General features: G+C 43.0%; 1 protein-coding gene across 1 annotated transcript in view; it reads right to left on the bottom strand.

Moving 5' to 3' along the window:
- The window catches only part of Efl1 (elongation factor like GTPase 1), a 119873-nt gene that overhangs the window by 21096 nt on the left and 83320 nt on the right, over positions 1 to 15457 (bottom strand). The window contains exons 16-17 of the mRNA XM_021644397.2: positions 3192 to 3323; positions 1483 to 1630 (exon numbers count right to left, since the gene is read on the bottom strand). Of these exons, the coding sequence (XP_021500072.1) occupies positions 1483 to 1630; positions 3192 to 3323 (280 nt within the window). The remainder of the gene's footprint in view (positions 1 to 1482; positions 1631 to 3191; positions 3324 to 15457) is intronic.

Here is a 15457-nt window from a genome sequence, read left to right as displayed (position 1 = left end):
GAAAACTCTTGTGGTATTTTAATAAAGCAGTATATACTTTAAAAAAAGATGTTAGAGTTTTCATTGTTCCCATTCAATGTAACTATAAATTATGCTTATAATATGGATTTTACCTTGTCAGTGGGAGAGTGATATGGGGGAAATAACCAAATACACAAACTGAGCAAATAAAACTTCTAGAGCTTTGTAGGGAATCCTGAGTCTGGGGTCACACCTCCTCACACACCTGACTGGCTGTGATCTCATCAGCTAAGCAGGGCTGGGCCTGGTTAGTACTCAATGGGAGGAGCCCTTTGAGAGCTGTCCTTCCTGGAAGTCTTTTCTATCTCTTACCCAAACAGAACTTCAGGGACTCTGAGCAAACGGTGACAAGAGATGGAAATCTACCTTCAAGTTTTGTGTGGATCGTGGCTGTACAAACACGGAACGAGGAAAAGCTATGGTGGCATTCTCCAGTGAAGAAGGCATGGGGGACTCCATCTGGAAGGAGCTCTGCCTCATCCCACAAGGACACCATTGCACACTGCCGCCCCAGTCCACAGTTACCTGCTGCGGCTGCTGTGGTGCCCTCCTGCCACTATCCAGTCTATGGGGCCAATGCGTGGTTGAGTGACAAACACAGAGACCACATGCTGTACCAGCATGTGAGAGAACAACCACTTCTAACTGCCTAGGTTACCATTATTACTGTCCCAGAAAATTTAAAAAGGAAAGGAAAAAAGAGCTATTGCAGGAAAATTCTCATTGTTTCCATTGGAAAACACAGAAATATGTATTACAGTAAACACCTTTTGTGATTGAAAGGTTGACAAAGTGTGAGCAGGCACTTTCACACACTATTGGTAGTTACGGTAGGTATGGCATGCGCTTTTTGAGTTAGCAGTAACAGCTGGAGCACCGACAGCTGTACATATGGAAATGCCTACAGGACAGGTGGGTTTATGAACCTGAATGTTCATAACTGTTATTTCTATGTACAACCAATAATCCTTATTCTTGTGTACTTTTTTTTGCAATAAACATATATTATCAACAAAACAAAGAAAAAAACATTATTTATAAAGTGATTGGGTATGCTCATATGACTTACATATGACCTTCATAGGAAATTTCTAGAAGGCTTACATTTATAGTATTCACAAGAAGTCTGTCATAATCACAGCCTGTACTTACAAAATAAGATTTCTGTTGCTTTGATATGTGCTGTGTGGATGCTTAAAATCTACTTTATATATATATATATGAAAATGTTTTATGACTTAAGCTAAAATACAAAATTATTCAAGTGCATGAAATTCATGTCAGTTTCCAGTTATTAAAATTTAAATTTATGACTCAATAGCAGTTTTATGTCTGAATTGAGGGCACTGCATTTTTCTCCCAAAATAAACCACACTCTTAGTTTGACCTGTTTGGGAAACATTAAAACATCTCATTGGTTTTAGAGTTATCATTTCTCTATCTCTAGCATTGTAATCTGACCTTTCTCTTAAGTCATCCAAACATCGCTGAAGGTGGACCTCCCCCGCTGTGACTAAAACATGCTCTCCTGTTTCCTGAATTAAAATCTGGACACAGGGATCAGCTTGGTTCAAAAGCTTCATTCCTTTCACAAGCTGAGGCATTTCACCTAGATGACAAAATAAAACAAGTTAACAATCACAGAGGAACCAGGATGACCTAGGCAGTGGCTGCTAACTGGAACGTTACAATGAAGTAAGTTCCTAGGTCACAGAACTGGAATAAGCCACCCTCTGTTAACTGACTTGTGGAGCCAGCCAGCCAAGACGAGGTCCAAACTGACTCACCATCATCATGCCTGCAAATTTACTTGTATGTATGTAACATGTCATAGTATATATAAAATTAACACAGATACACAAAGCATTTACAATGATATCTGAGAAACTACTAGAACTTCATATTAAAATAGTACTTTGTAAGACAAGCTTGGTGACAGAGACCTTCAATCCCAGCTACTCAGGGGGCTGAGGCAGGAGAATCTCTACTTCAGTGTTTGCTCCAGCTGCGGAATATATTCAAGGCCAACCTGAACAATATAGTGAGACACTGTCTCAAATAAAAGTACTGACAGGGTTGTCAGAGGTCTCTTTTTGTGGAAGAGTGCTTCTGCTATGTACAAGGCCCTGGTTTTGACACTCAGAAACAAACAAAGCAGGACAAATCTATTTGTTAAAGCACATGACAGAACCGTGGGGTTCAAGATCCTCAGAAACTAGCTACTGCACCCTCTGCATTCTGTTCTGCGTGTGGGCTTGCTATACAATTGTTTTGACCCAAGAGTACATGCAAGGAGAGGGCACAGATGGGGACTGAGCTCTGCATTTGGGATTTGCCTTTTCACTCCTTCCTACAGTCAGCTGCCACTTTGTCCTCCCAATAGGCCAGAGCAAATCTCTTAATGCTGTGTAAAGGTTTTGAGGGCATTCTTATATGGTATTGCTTTGATTCAACACTTTGCCTCACAGTTCTCCAGTGTTCAGTTTTCAACATGCAAAAGCACGGGAACTTTCTGGAGGCAGAAAGGCCTTACGGAAGCTTGTTAATTAAAGGGCAGGGAGCGATTATAAGAACTTCAATGCTCACTTATTTTTGAACTAAAGTTCCAAAAATAACTAACAGTATTTATAGTGTTAAAATGCCAGTCAAGCATTTTAGAAGTGGATCCCATAGAAGAAGCAGACAGATTAATGTTCTCATTGTGTAGATGAGGAAACAGCTGGAGAGAGTGAACAGCTAAGTCTATGATTTAGAACTTAAAGGAAGAAGAAGTGTTTTTAGGTCTCATATCTAAGGACAGGAAGGATACACAGGTACAGATGTAACGAGGCCATTAAATCCTTCCTTCTACACAACTGCTCTTTGCTCCCTTAAGGGAAGGTCTAGAGCATCATTACTGACCATTACTAGGTACCAGGAATAGCTAGGTTACAGAGGGACAAGCTGAGTGTGATGCAGGCTTTCAATCCCAGGACTCAGGAGACAAAGGCAGGCAAACCTGTGAGTTTGATGCCATTTTGGTCTGTACAGGAAGTTCTAGGCCAGCCAGGGCTATGTAGAGAGACCCTGCCTCAAAAGCAAGGCAAAGCAAGCAAGCAAGCAAGCAAGCAAGAAAGCAAACAAAAACCCCATGCCAGTGTCATAGGCAGCTAAAAACAAGGTCATCTTACTCGGGTGTTTTGGTTCAACAGCGACTCTCACGATAGGGGTGGCTTCAAAGTTGAGTGGGATAAACGGCGGGCAGGACGGCACGCTGCACAAAGTTGCAGACTTCAGCACAAAGTCCTGGAGGCCTCCAATTCCTGCAGAGAGAAAAAGATCCACAGGATCAGTACAGTATGAGCTGAACTTATATTATGAACTTACGTTAGGAAAATAACAACACAGACCTAGCACACTACCAAAGTGACAAGGAATGAGGTTGGCACACACTGTATGTGTGTGTGTGTTAAATTCTGGGTGGGTGTGATGGCACACATTTTTAGTTCCAGCACTGTGGAGGCAGAGGTAGGCAGTCCTCTGTGAGTTCCAGCCCAGCAAAGGTTATATAGTGAGACCCTGTCTCAAAAAAATAAACCAAAAACAGAAATTTGCCAGTTTTTCTTTTTCAGATAGACAAATTCAGTTATATCAGGTTATTTGAGAGGATAGAGACGATCACTTCTAGGTTGTGTGTGTCCATGTTCATGTGTCCATGTGTGCTTGGGGGGCATGGGCATGAGCGTGAGCATGTGTGCGGACACCAGAGCTAGACCCCAGGCATCTTCTTCAGTTGCTTTCTGCCTCATTTTCTGAGACAGGGTCTCCTGGCTGAGCCTGAAGTTCACCACCTGGCTAGACTGAGGGCCAGTGAGTCCAAGGATGTGCCTGTCTCCCTTCCCCTGTGCTGGCGAGCCACACTCAGGTCTTCAGGCTTAGACAGCAGGTGCTTTCCGGACTGAGCCATCTCTCCAGGCCCCACTTCAAGATATTTTGTCTGAAACAATGATTATTCCAAGTTTTAGTTTGTAGTCACTCTTTAAAATGTATATTAATTTAATGAATATGAATCTCTGCTAAAAGTCATTTTGCTAAATATATTTACAGGCGGACAGAGGGAATTTAGAAATCTGTAAGTGTGATGTGGCTACTGGGTACTGAACCTCCTAGAATTCCTATTCTGAATTCTACTCCAGTTTTACAGAGAATCCCAGTTCCCTCTCTAGGCTCCTGAATGGTGGGTACATGAGACTCTGAAGGGCACCAGGGTCTCTGGATAGATGGGAGTGAAGAGGAAATCCTTCAAAGAGAGATGGAAGGATATTCTGAGCTCACATCCAGAGTCAGAGAGGATTTAGAACATATTAAGAAGCATGCACAAGGACCACTTGGGAGCCATGGTGTTGAAATAAAAAAGACTGAGAAGGCTAAATGGGAAGGAGAGGGTAGCTGTTTCAGGGAAAGGTGATATAGAGAAAAGGGTAGTGCCTATAGGCTTAGAAATAACCAAGGAAAGGAAAGCCTGCCAAGCTGATGTAAAAGCACTGGGGTAGGAGCAGTGCATACCATTCAACCTAGGACAGCAGCCAGTCTGGGAGAGGAGACCAGAGACCAGGGCTTCAGACATGCACTGCGAAAGCAGTTTACAGGATTCTCCTTTCGGACTACACTATGGAAACCTGCCTTTGATGCCTCAACCCGAGCACACTCAGATTCACCATCTCATGAAGTCAGTACCAATTATGATGGACAAAGAGTTCATTTTGCTATGATCAAGCCTGTGGCCCCATCCATACACATCTACACACTCCAGCAAACCCCTGAGGCTGAAGTCATGATTCCTTAATACACCCATTGGCCCAGCACCCACAAGTGTGCCTGGCTGTAGTTTCCTGTTTGTCTCCCTGGGATCAGGCTCTAACAGATCTGGGGCTGGCAAAATCTCCAGCAGGGCTACCAGAAATAGCCTCATCTCTAGTGAGGCAAAGCATCAGGAAAACCCCATAGTAAACATCGCCTTTCAAACTTCATTCACCCTGCTTCTGACCTCTGACAGCAGCACTTCCTTCCTGCACACACAGCACACGGTTTCACTGGGAGGACAGACGCTGCTCTTTCCTCTACACCACCAGGGATGCAAACTGCAGATGGTCAGTGAAGCTGAAGACAAGTCTCTGACTTACGGTTTACATCTTGTTCTTCCAGCAGCCAAACCTATTCTTGCTATTTAAAGCTGCCCAGATATGCTGGCGTGAAGTTCCCCAGACAGAAAACAGCCAACACTGCAGAATTCATAGCAAAGGAAATGATCCAAGGAGAATCAGGCCCTTGTCACCTGTATTACAGGTTACCAGTTTTATTTATTTTAAAATATAATTTAAAGACACAGGAAAAGAACCAATAAGGTTATCTGGGCAAATGGCAATAGAATGACTTAAAATCTCTTGGAGAATTTCTTGATAGGATACAGGGCAATATGGAGTGTGCAGCTTAGTTTTTATATCAAATACAGTTTGAAACAAACTTTTTCCCTTAAAAATAATGCCATCAAATTCAGTTCTAAAAAAAAAAAAAAAAAACCAAAACCAAAAACCAGAAAACAAAAAACAGCACAGACATTATCTAATATCCTCACATTGCTACTATTTCCTTTCATCTCCTGTTTTTCCCTCTTAGGCACACACCTTTATGCTATTATAACATTTATTAATCTTGGGGTTTTTTTCTTTACTTAAATCATGATTTTTTTTTCACCTCAATCATTCAGTCACTATTATAACAATTAGCCAAATATGAAACTCCCCCTGCCTCCCCAGGAGGCTGAAACAGGATGATTATGAACTGGAGCCACTTAGTGCTATACAGATCTTTTCTCAAAACAGAAACCCAAACTTCACTATTTCCTTCAGCTAGGACGTGCAGGACTGGGGCATACTCCCAAGGAATCATTTCAGAACCTCGGAACTAGGAAGAGATTGTTTCCGCGTGATAGCAGCCATTTTTTAGTCCCTATACTTACTTCTAAGTTTTAAGAAAAAAAAAAAAAAAGCATAAAAGCCAGATTAAGGAATATAAGTAAGATAAAAACAGTTGATGCCAACAGCAAAAATTCCAGCTTGTTTTTTGTAACCAACTGAAGGTAAATGAATCTGCACTCTAGCTGTACTCAGATAGGATGACGGTTACCAGAACCAAGGAAATGCTGAGTTCTTCAACTGGGCACAGAGGCCCTGGGTGAGCTATACCATCCATTTGATTCTTTAAAATCAAATGTTAACATTTCATAATGCTAGCAACCCCCCCCCCCAGCTGTCCCTAATATCCCTTTATGAAGTAGCTCAGACATAAACAATACATAAGACACATATGAAAAGGCCTGCTGGCAATACTTTACAGGCTGAGGAGTGGGTTGGCTATTACATGGGTTGCATCAACCTGGCAGGAGGCTGCCCCACAGGCAGGAAGAGTAAAGCACTAAATACTAATACTGCTTTCTGGGGACAAGCCTGCCAGCTGTCTGTACAGAAAACAGCATTACTGTCTTAAGGAAAGCTCAGCTTTGTAAAGTACTCCTTGCTGCCTAACGGAAAAGTGTTATTGGGATTCAAATTTGTTGGAAAACATGTTAACACTCTAGTGAGAGGACGCTGCCTAACATTTAGCATTACCACAGTGAAAGACTCCCAGCCTGCCCTGCCCATGCTGGCTGGGCAGGATTGATAGATTCCATCACACCCTGGAGAAGCCCACTTGCACACGTCCTCAGGTCTGTTCCAGAGAGAGCCACTTTGGAAGGAACATGGGAACGTCTCTATTTTTAAGTACAGACGCCTCAGGAGGTGGGATGCAGAGTCCTTGCTTGTGGAAGGCTACCATCTGCCTTATCCTGATGTCACTATGTACTCAAGGAATCCAGTTTATCTGTCCCCAGGTTATGCTCCGGTTTTACTTCTTCTAACTTAGACTCAGCAGTTTGACTCAGCTGCAAAGAGTGATGGTGAACCCACACTTTACAACCCGCATCATGAAGATGAGGGGTGGGGAGTAAGTCCAGAAACACAAAGGTGCCTCTGCCAAGCCTGCTTTGCCTCTATCGGCAAGAAGGGGCGGGTACAGGTTAGCTAAGATTGGTGCACAAGATTGGTTGGCGGGTTAGCTATCCTAGGCAGGCCCATGAATTCAGAGGCCTGTCAGCTTCCTGATGTTAAAGGTGGCCCTGGAGAGAAGTCTTGCAACAATGATATCATTGTGTCATTTTTTTCTTTTTCTCATGGGAACAGAAAGCTAAAAATAGCTCTTACACAGGCTACACCAAGAACTGGCAGCCCAGCCCTCAGAAGAGAACAATGAAAAAAAAAAAAAACACCTAATAGTTTAAAGATTTGTAAATCTCTAGTTTTGTTGTATTTAAGAGTAGGAAGCAAAATGATCAGTGTGGTAAGAGAGTTATAACTACCACCAGAGGGTCTCAATTTAGGCCCAAGATGCTATCACGGGGAGCCAGCTCACTCTACCCCTGGGGAAACATCCTGACCCAATGGGGTTTCACTGACATACCAGGCGTGGGCCGTGGGGACTGAAACTGGAAGAACCTGAGGTGGCCACATCAGAGTGCTGCCTAAGTGCACCAGTCAAAGGCAAATGCCTTCCAGACAGCCTACTGTTACAACAGGACAAAGGAGGGCTGCAGGCTAGCCCAGGAAACAGAGTAGCAAGTACTTCAGGAAGACAGTTGAAACAATGTTTTCTAGCAGATCAGAATAGCTGTGGATGGTTGGTAGGCTGGCTGTGTAAAGTGAGAGAGGGGACTCTCGCTGTAGTTGAAACAGAAAGAAGCCCTAATCCTGACCCTCAGGGGGGGCACAGCAAGAGAGCGCAAGACTGCAGGTACTGTATGCAGACAGGTGGCCAAGGGGCTGGACTTGACGGCATGAAGTCTCTAGTGTGAAGGCTGTTAGAGGCTGGAAATAAGAAAGGAGGTAAACAAGGAGGAAATGCAGATTCTGCTGTGGGCAGGAAAGGGGAGCATTACCAGTCCAAAGCTCTTCTTCTAGGTGTGTGATTTCTTATAACTATTTACATTTTTAATTGTTTAATGAACATTTTAGCTCTATCCTTTTCCCCACTTCTAATTTTTTTCTATAATATATATATGTGTGTGTGTGTGTTCTCCTATTTGGTGTCCACGCTTCAAAGTTCAGTTCTTTGAATACAAAGAACTGATCAATAAACAAATTTCCCCTAGCCTTCCAATAATATGAGTTTTAGGGCAGGGATACAAAACAGGCACTACATAATGATTCTCGAAGGACTGAATGAATGTGGGCACTTCCTGTCCTCACAGAGCATAAGAACTGATGAGACAAATGCAGAGAAACAAGAAATTACAGTACAAGAAGACCAATGTTGGAACAGGGCAAGCAAATTCTGTTTACAGAAAAGAGAATTCAAAATCTAGGCTTCCCTGAGAAGCTGAGTTAGAGGGATAAGGAGGGAGCCACGCAGAGCACGTGGGAGGGTGTGCTGGAGCGCTGCTGTGGCACCACTGAAGGCCCAGAGGAGAGTACGCGTTCCTTACTGATGGACGCAGTGTGGAGCCTGGAGCAGGGCTGAAGAGACATCTCACTCGTGTTCCCACTTCTCTGGAACCTTGCACATGTTATCAGTTCTTTTCTCTAGTCCACATGTGTGTTTTGTTATATTTGATGTGGAACCAGGGGATTTGAACCTAATTACAGCTCTAACCTTGTGCAATAAACGAAGTAGTGATAATTACAAAGGTCACAGCAGCAGCTGTTGTGCTAATAGATATGCTCATCAGATCTTGAACTTGTATTTGGAGTCTATGAACTATATTAATCAATCACAAGTATACATTAAGACTAAGCTACAAAGAGTAACAGATTTGTATTCACAATCCGATCATCCATTTATGGACTCCGTACCTTTTCCCACTGACTTACACATATTGTGTGTAACACATTGCTTTGGATAATAGTCCAGGATGATTTTCAAATGGAATAATTTAAATAAATGGAGGAACATACAAAGGTCAGCATAAAAGCTTAGAGTAGAGTAAAAATAGTGCTGTCCATTTGGCCAAGATAAAACGTAAGGACAGAGGGAAAAAGAAAGGAGGGAGAGCTAGAGGGAAAAAGGAGAAAAGGCCTATGGCCCTTTAAGACAAGAAAACATACCCTTACTCCTTCTGTTTTGCAAGCCCAAATATTTCTGACTAGGAAGAGGAAATGAGTTCCTTCTGGATGAAATGGCAACTGTAGCTCACGTTCAAAATGATCCTGACCAAAATAAGCAGAGAAATAGAAAGCCAGAAAAAAGCTGAATGAATAGGTGAAACCAGAGAAGGGCATTTCCAACTGGGAGCTGTTTCTGTTCATTGTGGACCAGATTAAAGAAGGCTAGGAAGGGTCAGCTCATGACCCTTTTCATGAGAAAGTGGCACAACTCCAGGGGGAAAATGCACAGACAGCGTAGTGACAGTCTGTTAGATGCAAGATCAGTGGAAAAGAATGAGAGCCAGACACAGACTAACAGGTATAAGCATGTGGATGATAAGCCCAAGGTGGCAGGCAGCAAGCAGCAATGAGACGATTAGCTGATGAAACAGAAAACAAAAGCCCACTGTGTCACACGCTCTTAAAAGTCAATTTCATGGGCTGGAGAGATGGCTCAGAGGTTAGGAGCACTGGCTGTTCTTCCAGAGGTCCTGAGTTCAATTCCCAGCAACCACATGGTGGCTCATAACCATCTATAATGGGATCTGGTGCCCTCTTCTGTCAGGCATGCATGTGTACACAGAGAAAATGCATACATTAAAAAAATAAATTAATTAAAAAACAAAAACAAAAAGGTAAGTTTCATGTGGAGCAAAGATGAAATATAAAACAACAACAAAATCTTAAATCCCAAAGATTCTATAACACTACACTCATAAACCTCAGTATATTGTAAAATACACACTTTGTAACAAAAGATACAAAAACAAAGTGACACAAATGGTTCTAGTATTAGAATCAGAACATTTAAGCACTAAGTGCTAGCTATAGGACTTGAGTCCTATATAGCAGCAGGAATGTAAATGATGAATATGTGCATATCTACAATAGACTCTAAGAAAGGAGAAGTCCTGGTTGTAAAAAACAAAAAATAAAAAATACCCACATCTTAATCTCATTAAACAGTAACACACATATAAACACACATATAACAAGACACCATTTCACATCTATACAAGTGGTACAGAAGAACCAGGTTTTGGTGACTATGTGCATAAAAAAGGTTGTTTTGTATATTAAAGAATTTAGTGGGCTGGGCCAGACCCCTGTCAGTACAAATGTCCTGAACAAGGAAATCAGCCCCTTATGCATGGCTTATGGGTACTATGCTGGATAACGAGCCAACAGTAATCTGAGCTCAAGTCAAATTCCATTTTAATAGCAACAGTGGTTGCTCTCTTTTCTTTTTCCAGTTAAATGCACACTAGAATTTTAAGACTGGAATTACCACATAAAACAGTGGAAGAATGAATCTGCTGTGAAAACAAAATATTCACCATTTCATCAACGGCCAATCAGGGCAGGCATCAAGTCCCTATATTCTATCAAACTTCCTGTGGAACCATGATATGAACACCATGTGTGTAAGTAACTAAATTAATCCCACCTCTGACACAGTCACAAAGAATCTACCTTCCAAAGGGCACTGGGCTCTATGGCAGGTTACTTCTCTTCTGTTGACCCTATATCATAGGTAAATTATTAGATTCTGTTGAAATTAGGTTAGGCAGGCAGGCAGATCATTCTATTTCTGAATTTTGTTCCCAGGAAGAAAGGCGGTGTTAGATTAGCTATTAGAACCAGGTTTGGATTGATAGGATTAGACTCCCTACCCAGCAAGCACCCACATGCTTAAAGGTGCTCGCTGTTACACTGTGACAGCAGAGAACTGGCGGCAGAAGGGTTGGACAGGGGAGGCCTGCCTTCTCAGTAATGACCCCCGCCCCTCACTCTGCTTGTGGATCAGGATGGAGCGCTCCAACACCGTGCCTGCTTGCTGCTATGTTCTCTGCCATGATGAGATAAACCAAGCCTCTGAACCTGCAAGTAAGGCTCCAATTAAATGCCTTCTTCTTCTTCTTCTTCTTTTTTTTTTAAATAAGAGTTGCTTTGGTCATGGTGTCTCTTCACAGCAACAGCATAGTGACTAAGAAAGAAATTGGTACCAGGGAGCAGGGTGTTGCTGTGACAAGGCTGACCATGCTGCTTGTTGGAGGATATGCAACACTTTGCGGCTTTGGACTAGAAAAGTTGGACACGTTAGGTGGGGGCTTAATAGGTTATCCTCATGGAGCCTGGAAGACAGTTCTGAGGGTCTTTCAAACTGTGGGGGCCCAGCTCAAAATGTTTCATTAGTAAATGGCTTACAGAACATTCTTGTGATATTTTAACAAAGAACTGACTGCTTTTTACCCTTGTCCTAAAAATCTGCCTGAGGTTTAATTGAAGAGTTTTGGATTAATGACACTGGCACAGGACATTTCAAGACAGCCTAGTATTGACTCTGTCATATGGTTATTAGTGATCACTCTTATACAGATGTAGAATGAAAAAAAAAAAAAAGCAGGCTGGACTAAGAATATAAAATGTACAGTTTGAGGACTAAAGGAGCACCAGGAAGTATAATGAAGCCAAGTCCAGTGCTCAAGCAGTTAAAAACATTAAAAGCCTGATGCTAAATGGAATAAAGGGAGTGGTGGCCCCAGGGCAAGACTCCATGCAGCTAAACTTCCAACTTATAAAAGAAATTAAAGAAACGCTTAAGCAATGAAAGAAAGCATCAACGGAAAACTGATGTAAATATAATTGAAGGAGGCGGACCAAGTTCCAGCCCCATCATTCAGCAAAACTTGGCAGTTTTGGCCACATGGTTCTGGCTTTAGAGTCAAGGATACAAGAAAAGGGTTACAGAAGCTCCCCCTACATCTAGGGAAATGAAGAAAAGCACTGAGTGAGAGCAGGATTTTATCAGGGCTGTTTGTGCTACGAAGGACAAGCATAGATTGTTGCTTAGCCACCTGTGATGTCATCATTGGTCACTGCCGACAGGGGCCCAGGATAAAAGGACTCCTGCCTCTTACTCCCTCCCCCCTTATACTCTCTGTCTCGAATTCTTTCCTGGGGGGCCCCAGCACGTCTCTCTCTCTCTTTCCCCCTCTCTCTCCACCCCCATCTAATACATATCTTTCATATAATATCTGTTGTTGCATGGCATCATTTTTAAATATATAACATAGATGCCTTGGAAACTCCAAGATGCTGGAGATGGCCAGAGTTAAGGGACACATGCTAAAGGCAGATTCTAACTGGCTGTGGAACTGCTTGGAGGCCAGAGAGGCCGCGGTGTGAAGCTATGAAGGAGACGCATAGATACCTTAAAAACTCCAAGATGTTGGAGATGCTGGAGTTAGGGGATACATGCTAACAACAGCTGCTAATTGGGTGTGGAACGAGAGAGAGAGAGAGAGAGAGAGAGAGAGAGAGAGAACCATGTTGCAGTCAACAAAGCTGCAAGAAGTTAAAAATACAAAGAACGCTTTGCCGTCAGACATGGAGATGCAGAATTTGTGCTGTTCACCTCACTGAGTTTAGTCTTGCTTTGGTCCAATACTCCCTCACTATGCTCCCTTTTGGAATGGTAATGTATATTCTGTGCCAATGGTGAAAGTATGTGATCTGCTTTTTTATTTTGGTTTTCTACAGCTTACAGTTAAGAGACTGCCATGAGCCTCAGAAGAGACTTTGGGCTTTTAAACAGTGTTGAGACAGTGGAAGACTATGGGGGCTTTTGAGGTTAGAACACATGTATTTTGCATTATGATTTGGCTCTAAAGTCTTTGGGGGCCAGGGAATAGAATGTGATGGTTTGAATAAGAATGCCCCCTAGAGACTCCTAATACTTGAATGCTTACTTAGTCACCAGGGAAAGGGTTAAGAAGGATTAGGAAGTATGTCCTTGTTGGAGTGCAGCCTTGTTGTAGGAAGTGGGTCACTGGCAGTCGGGCTGTGAGGTTTCACGAGCCCAAGCCAGGCTCAGGCTCAGGCTGTCTGTCTGTCTGTCTGTCTGTCTCTCTCTGTTAACCCCTCCCCACTCTTGTGGATCAGGATGTAGGCCTCAGCTACTTCTCCAGCACTCTGCCTGCCTGCTGCTATGCTTCCCACCATGATGATAATGGACTAAGCCTCTGAAACTGGAAGCCAGCCCCAACTAAATGCTTTCTTTTATAAGAGTTTTCCTTGGTCATGGTGCTCTTTACAGCGAGAGAACTGACTAAGACACCCTGTGTCTAAATACCTAAGCAAAAGGCCTGGGGAGCTCACTTGGACTAAAGCACTTGCCTAACCTAGTCCAGGTCTTAAAATGTATCTCCAGTCCCGGGGAAAAGACCAATCAAAACTTGAAAGCCACTTTCAGTAACTATTAACAGAAGACCAGAAAAATTACCTTATGATAAATTCAGACAATGGAACCAACATGAGGGGGAACCCTGAAGGTTAGTGAGCACCGTGGTACACACCTAGAATCCCCATACTCCAGAGCTCGAGGCAGACAGGAGCATGACCTATATATAGAACAGCGTAGGCTACAGAGTGAGACCCTGTCTCAGAAAACCAGATTAACTTTCCTCACATCCACCAAGCTGAGGCAACATGAAACAGTCTAAGAAAATGCACAAGTCACAAACAATATGCTGTTATTCTTCAAAGCTTAAAAGCTCGGCATGTACGTTATCTTACATACACCCACTGGAGTTGTGATCAGGCTGCAGGCACCTCTTAGAGCATAGACACTGTAAATGGCTAACACATGGCAACCTCAAGGAAGGGACTCCCATCAGGGCAGGGGGAGCTCTTGCCGAGAGAAGGGAAAGACACAACAAGGGCACCTTGGGTGACCACTCGATATTAAAAGAAGAGTGGATACAATTACAGGAAAACATCCAGATCAGTTAGACCCAGATGAGTACGTGGGCGCTCACTGCATTACTCACCACTAAAGTCGTGCAGACTTTACACTGCCGATAAGGATCTTGGCGGCCTTTTTCCATTTTTCCTATTTCTGTAACGTAATATTTTGGTTTTTACTGAGGTAATTAACAAGTGCATCTTTTGGGAGCTGGGGAGAGGTCTCAGTATGTAAAGAGCTTGCCTCAACAGCATGAGGACCCGCATGTCCTCCCCAGAAGGCATGTAAAAGTGATGGATGGATGTGGAAGTATGTGATCCCCGTCCTGGGGAAGTGGAAAGAGGAGGACTCTGGGGCTCCCTGGCCAGCAAGTCTAGCCTAATTAATGACCTTCAGGCCAATGCAAGATTTTGTTTCAAAGGAAGTAGGCATCAATTCTGAGGTTGTCGTCTACCCGTGACAATACACATGTACATGTGCTCCTGCACATGCATGTATTAAAACATACACGATATACACAGACTTTAACATTACAACCTTAACTGCACAGTGATATATAAGCACGTGCACAGGAAAAGATGAGTTCAGAACATCAAGAGTGCTTTATCCCTTTTGTTCCCACACGTTTAAACAAACGATTCCAGCAAAAGTCCTACTTTTATTACAACAACATTTTCAAAAGCACGAGTTAAAAAAACAAAAACAGCCTTTTGTTGCTCCTGGAGCTTGAATGAATGCTCCCATTGTGTGCGTGATCACAAAGTAACAAGCCCTGGGATTAGGTCTTGGGAGGATTACATTAGTATTAATCAATTTGAGCCAAGAAACTGAAACTGGTCTCGGGACTGTCAGACTTGGATCTCTCAGCACCTGGTGTCCACAGGGAGGTTTGGGTTCCTATCAGATGGGGAATGGCCTGTTCCTTAGGTTAACTGAGGTCCTTCCTGAGAGTGAGGAGCTGAACAGCCTAGGACTGAAGGCCGTGCTGCTGCTCGGCCCCACCCCCAGGCCCTCATGTCCAGGCTATGCCTTACTTGCAGGCCATCGTATCATTTCACTGTTAGTGGCCTGCACCACCCAGTGACTCCTGTACCCTTCACCACGAGTACTGGGCACTTTTCTAATGGTACTATTTTACTCAAAGTCTCTTCAGGAGCCATGGAACTTGGAATAGCCTGTGGTTAATTAGCACAGTGATTAGAGATTGAGCCCAAACCCATTGCTGACGGAGCATTTCAAAGAATTTCTGTACTTTTAGATATTTATTTCACTGAAGAAGAGCATAGGAGGCAGAACAAGGCAAGATCATTTCTTGTGTTTTGTTAGTGTAGCTGTTCCTACAACATTTTAAAAATACACCTTTAACTTGTCTGTTAAAAACATAAAAATTTTACATGTTGATGGAGCACCCTGTAATATTTGGACATGTTTACACTTTGTGATATTTAAATCAGGTTAAGCACATCTACCCCCC

The sequence above is a fragment of the Meriones unguiculatus genome, chromosome 14, assembly GCF_030254825.1.
Source record: "Meriones unguiculatus strain TT.TT164.6M chromosome 14, Bangor_MerUng_6.1, whole genome shotgun sequence".
In the NCBI taxonomy this organism is placed as follows: Eukaryota; Metazoa; Chordata; class Mammalia; order Rodentia; family Muridae; genus Meriones; species Meriones unguiculatus.
Note: the sequence above shows the minus strand (reverse complement) of the source record. Positions and strands in the feature narration are given on the sequence as shown.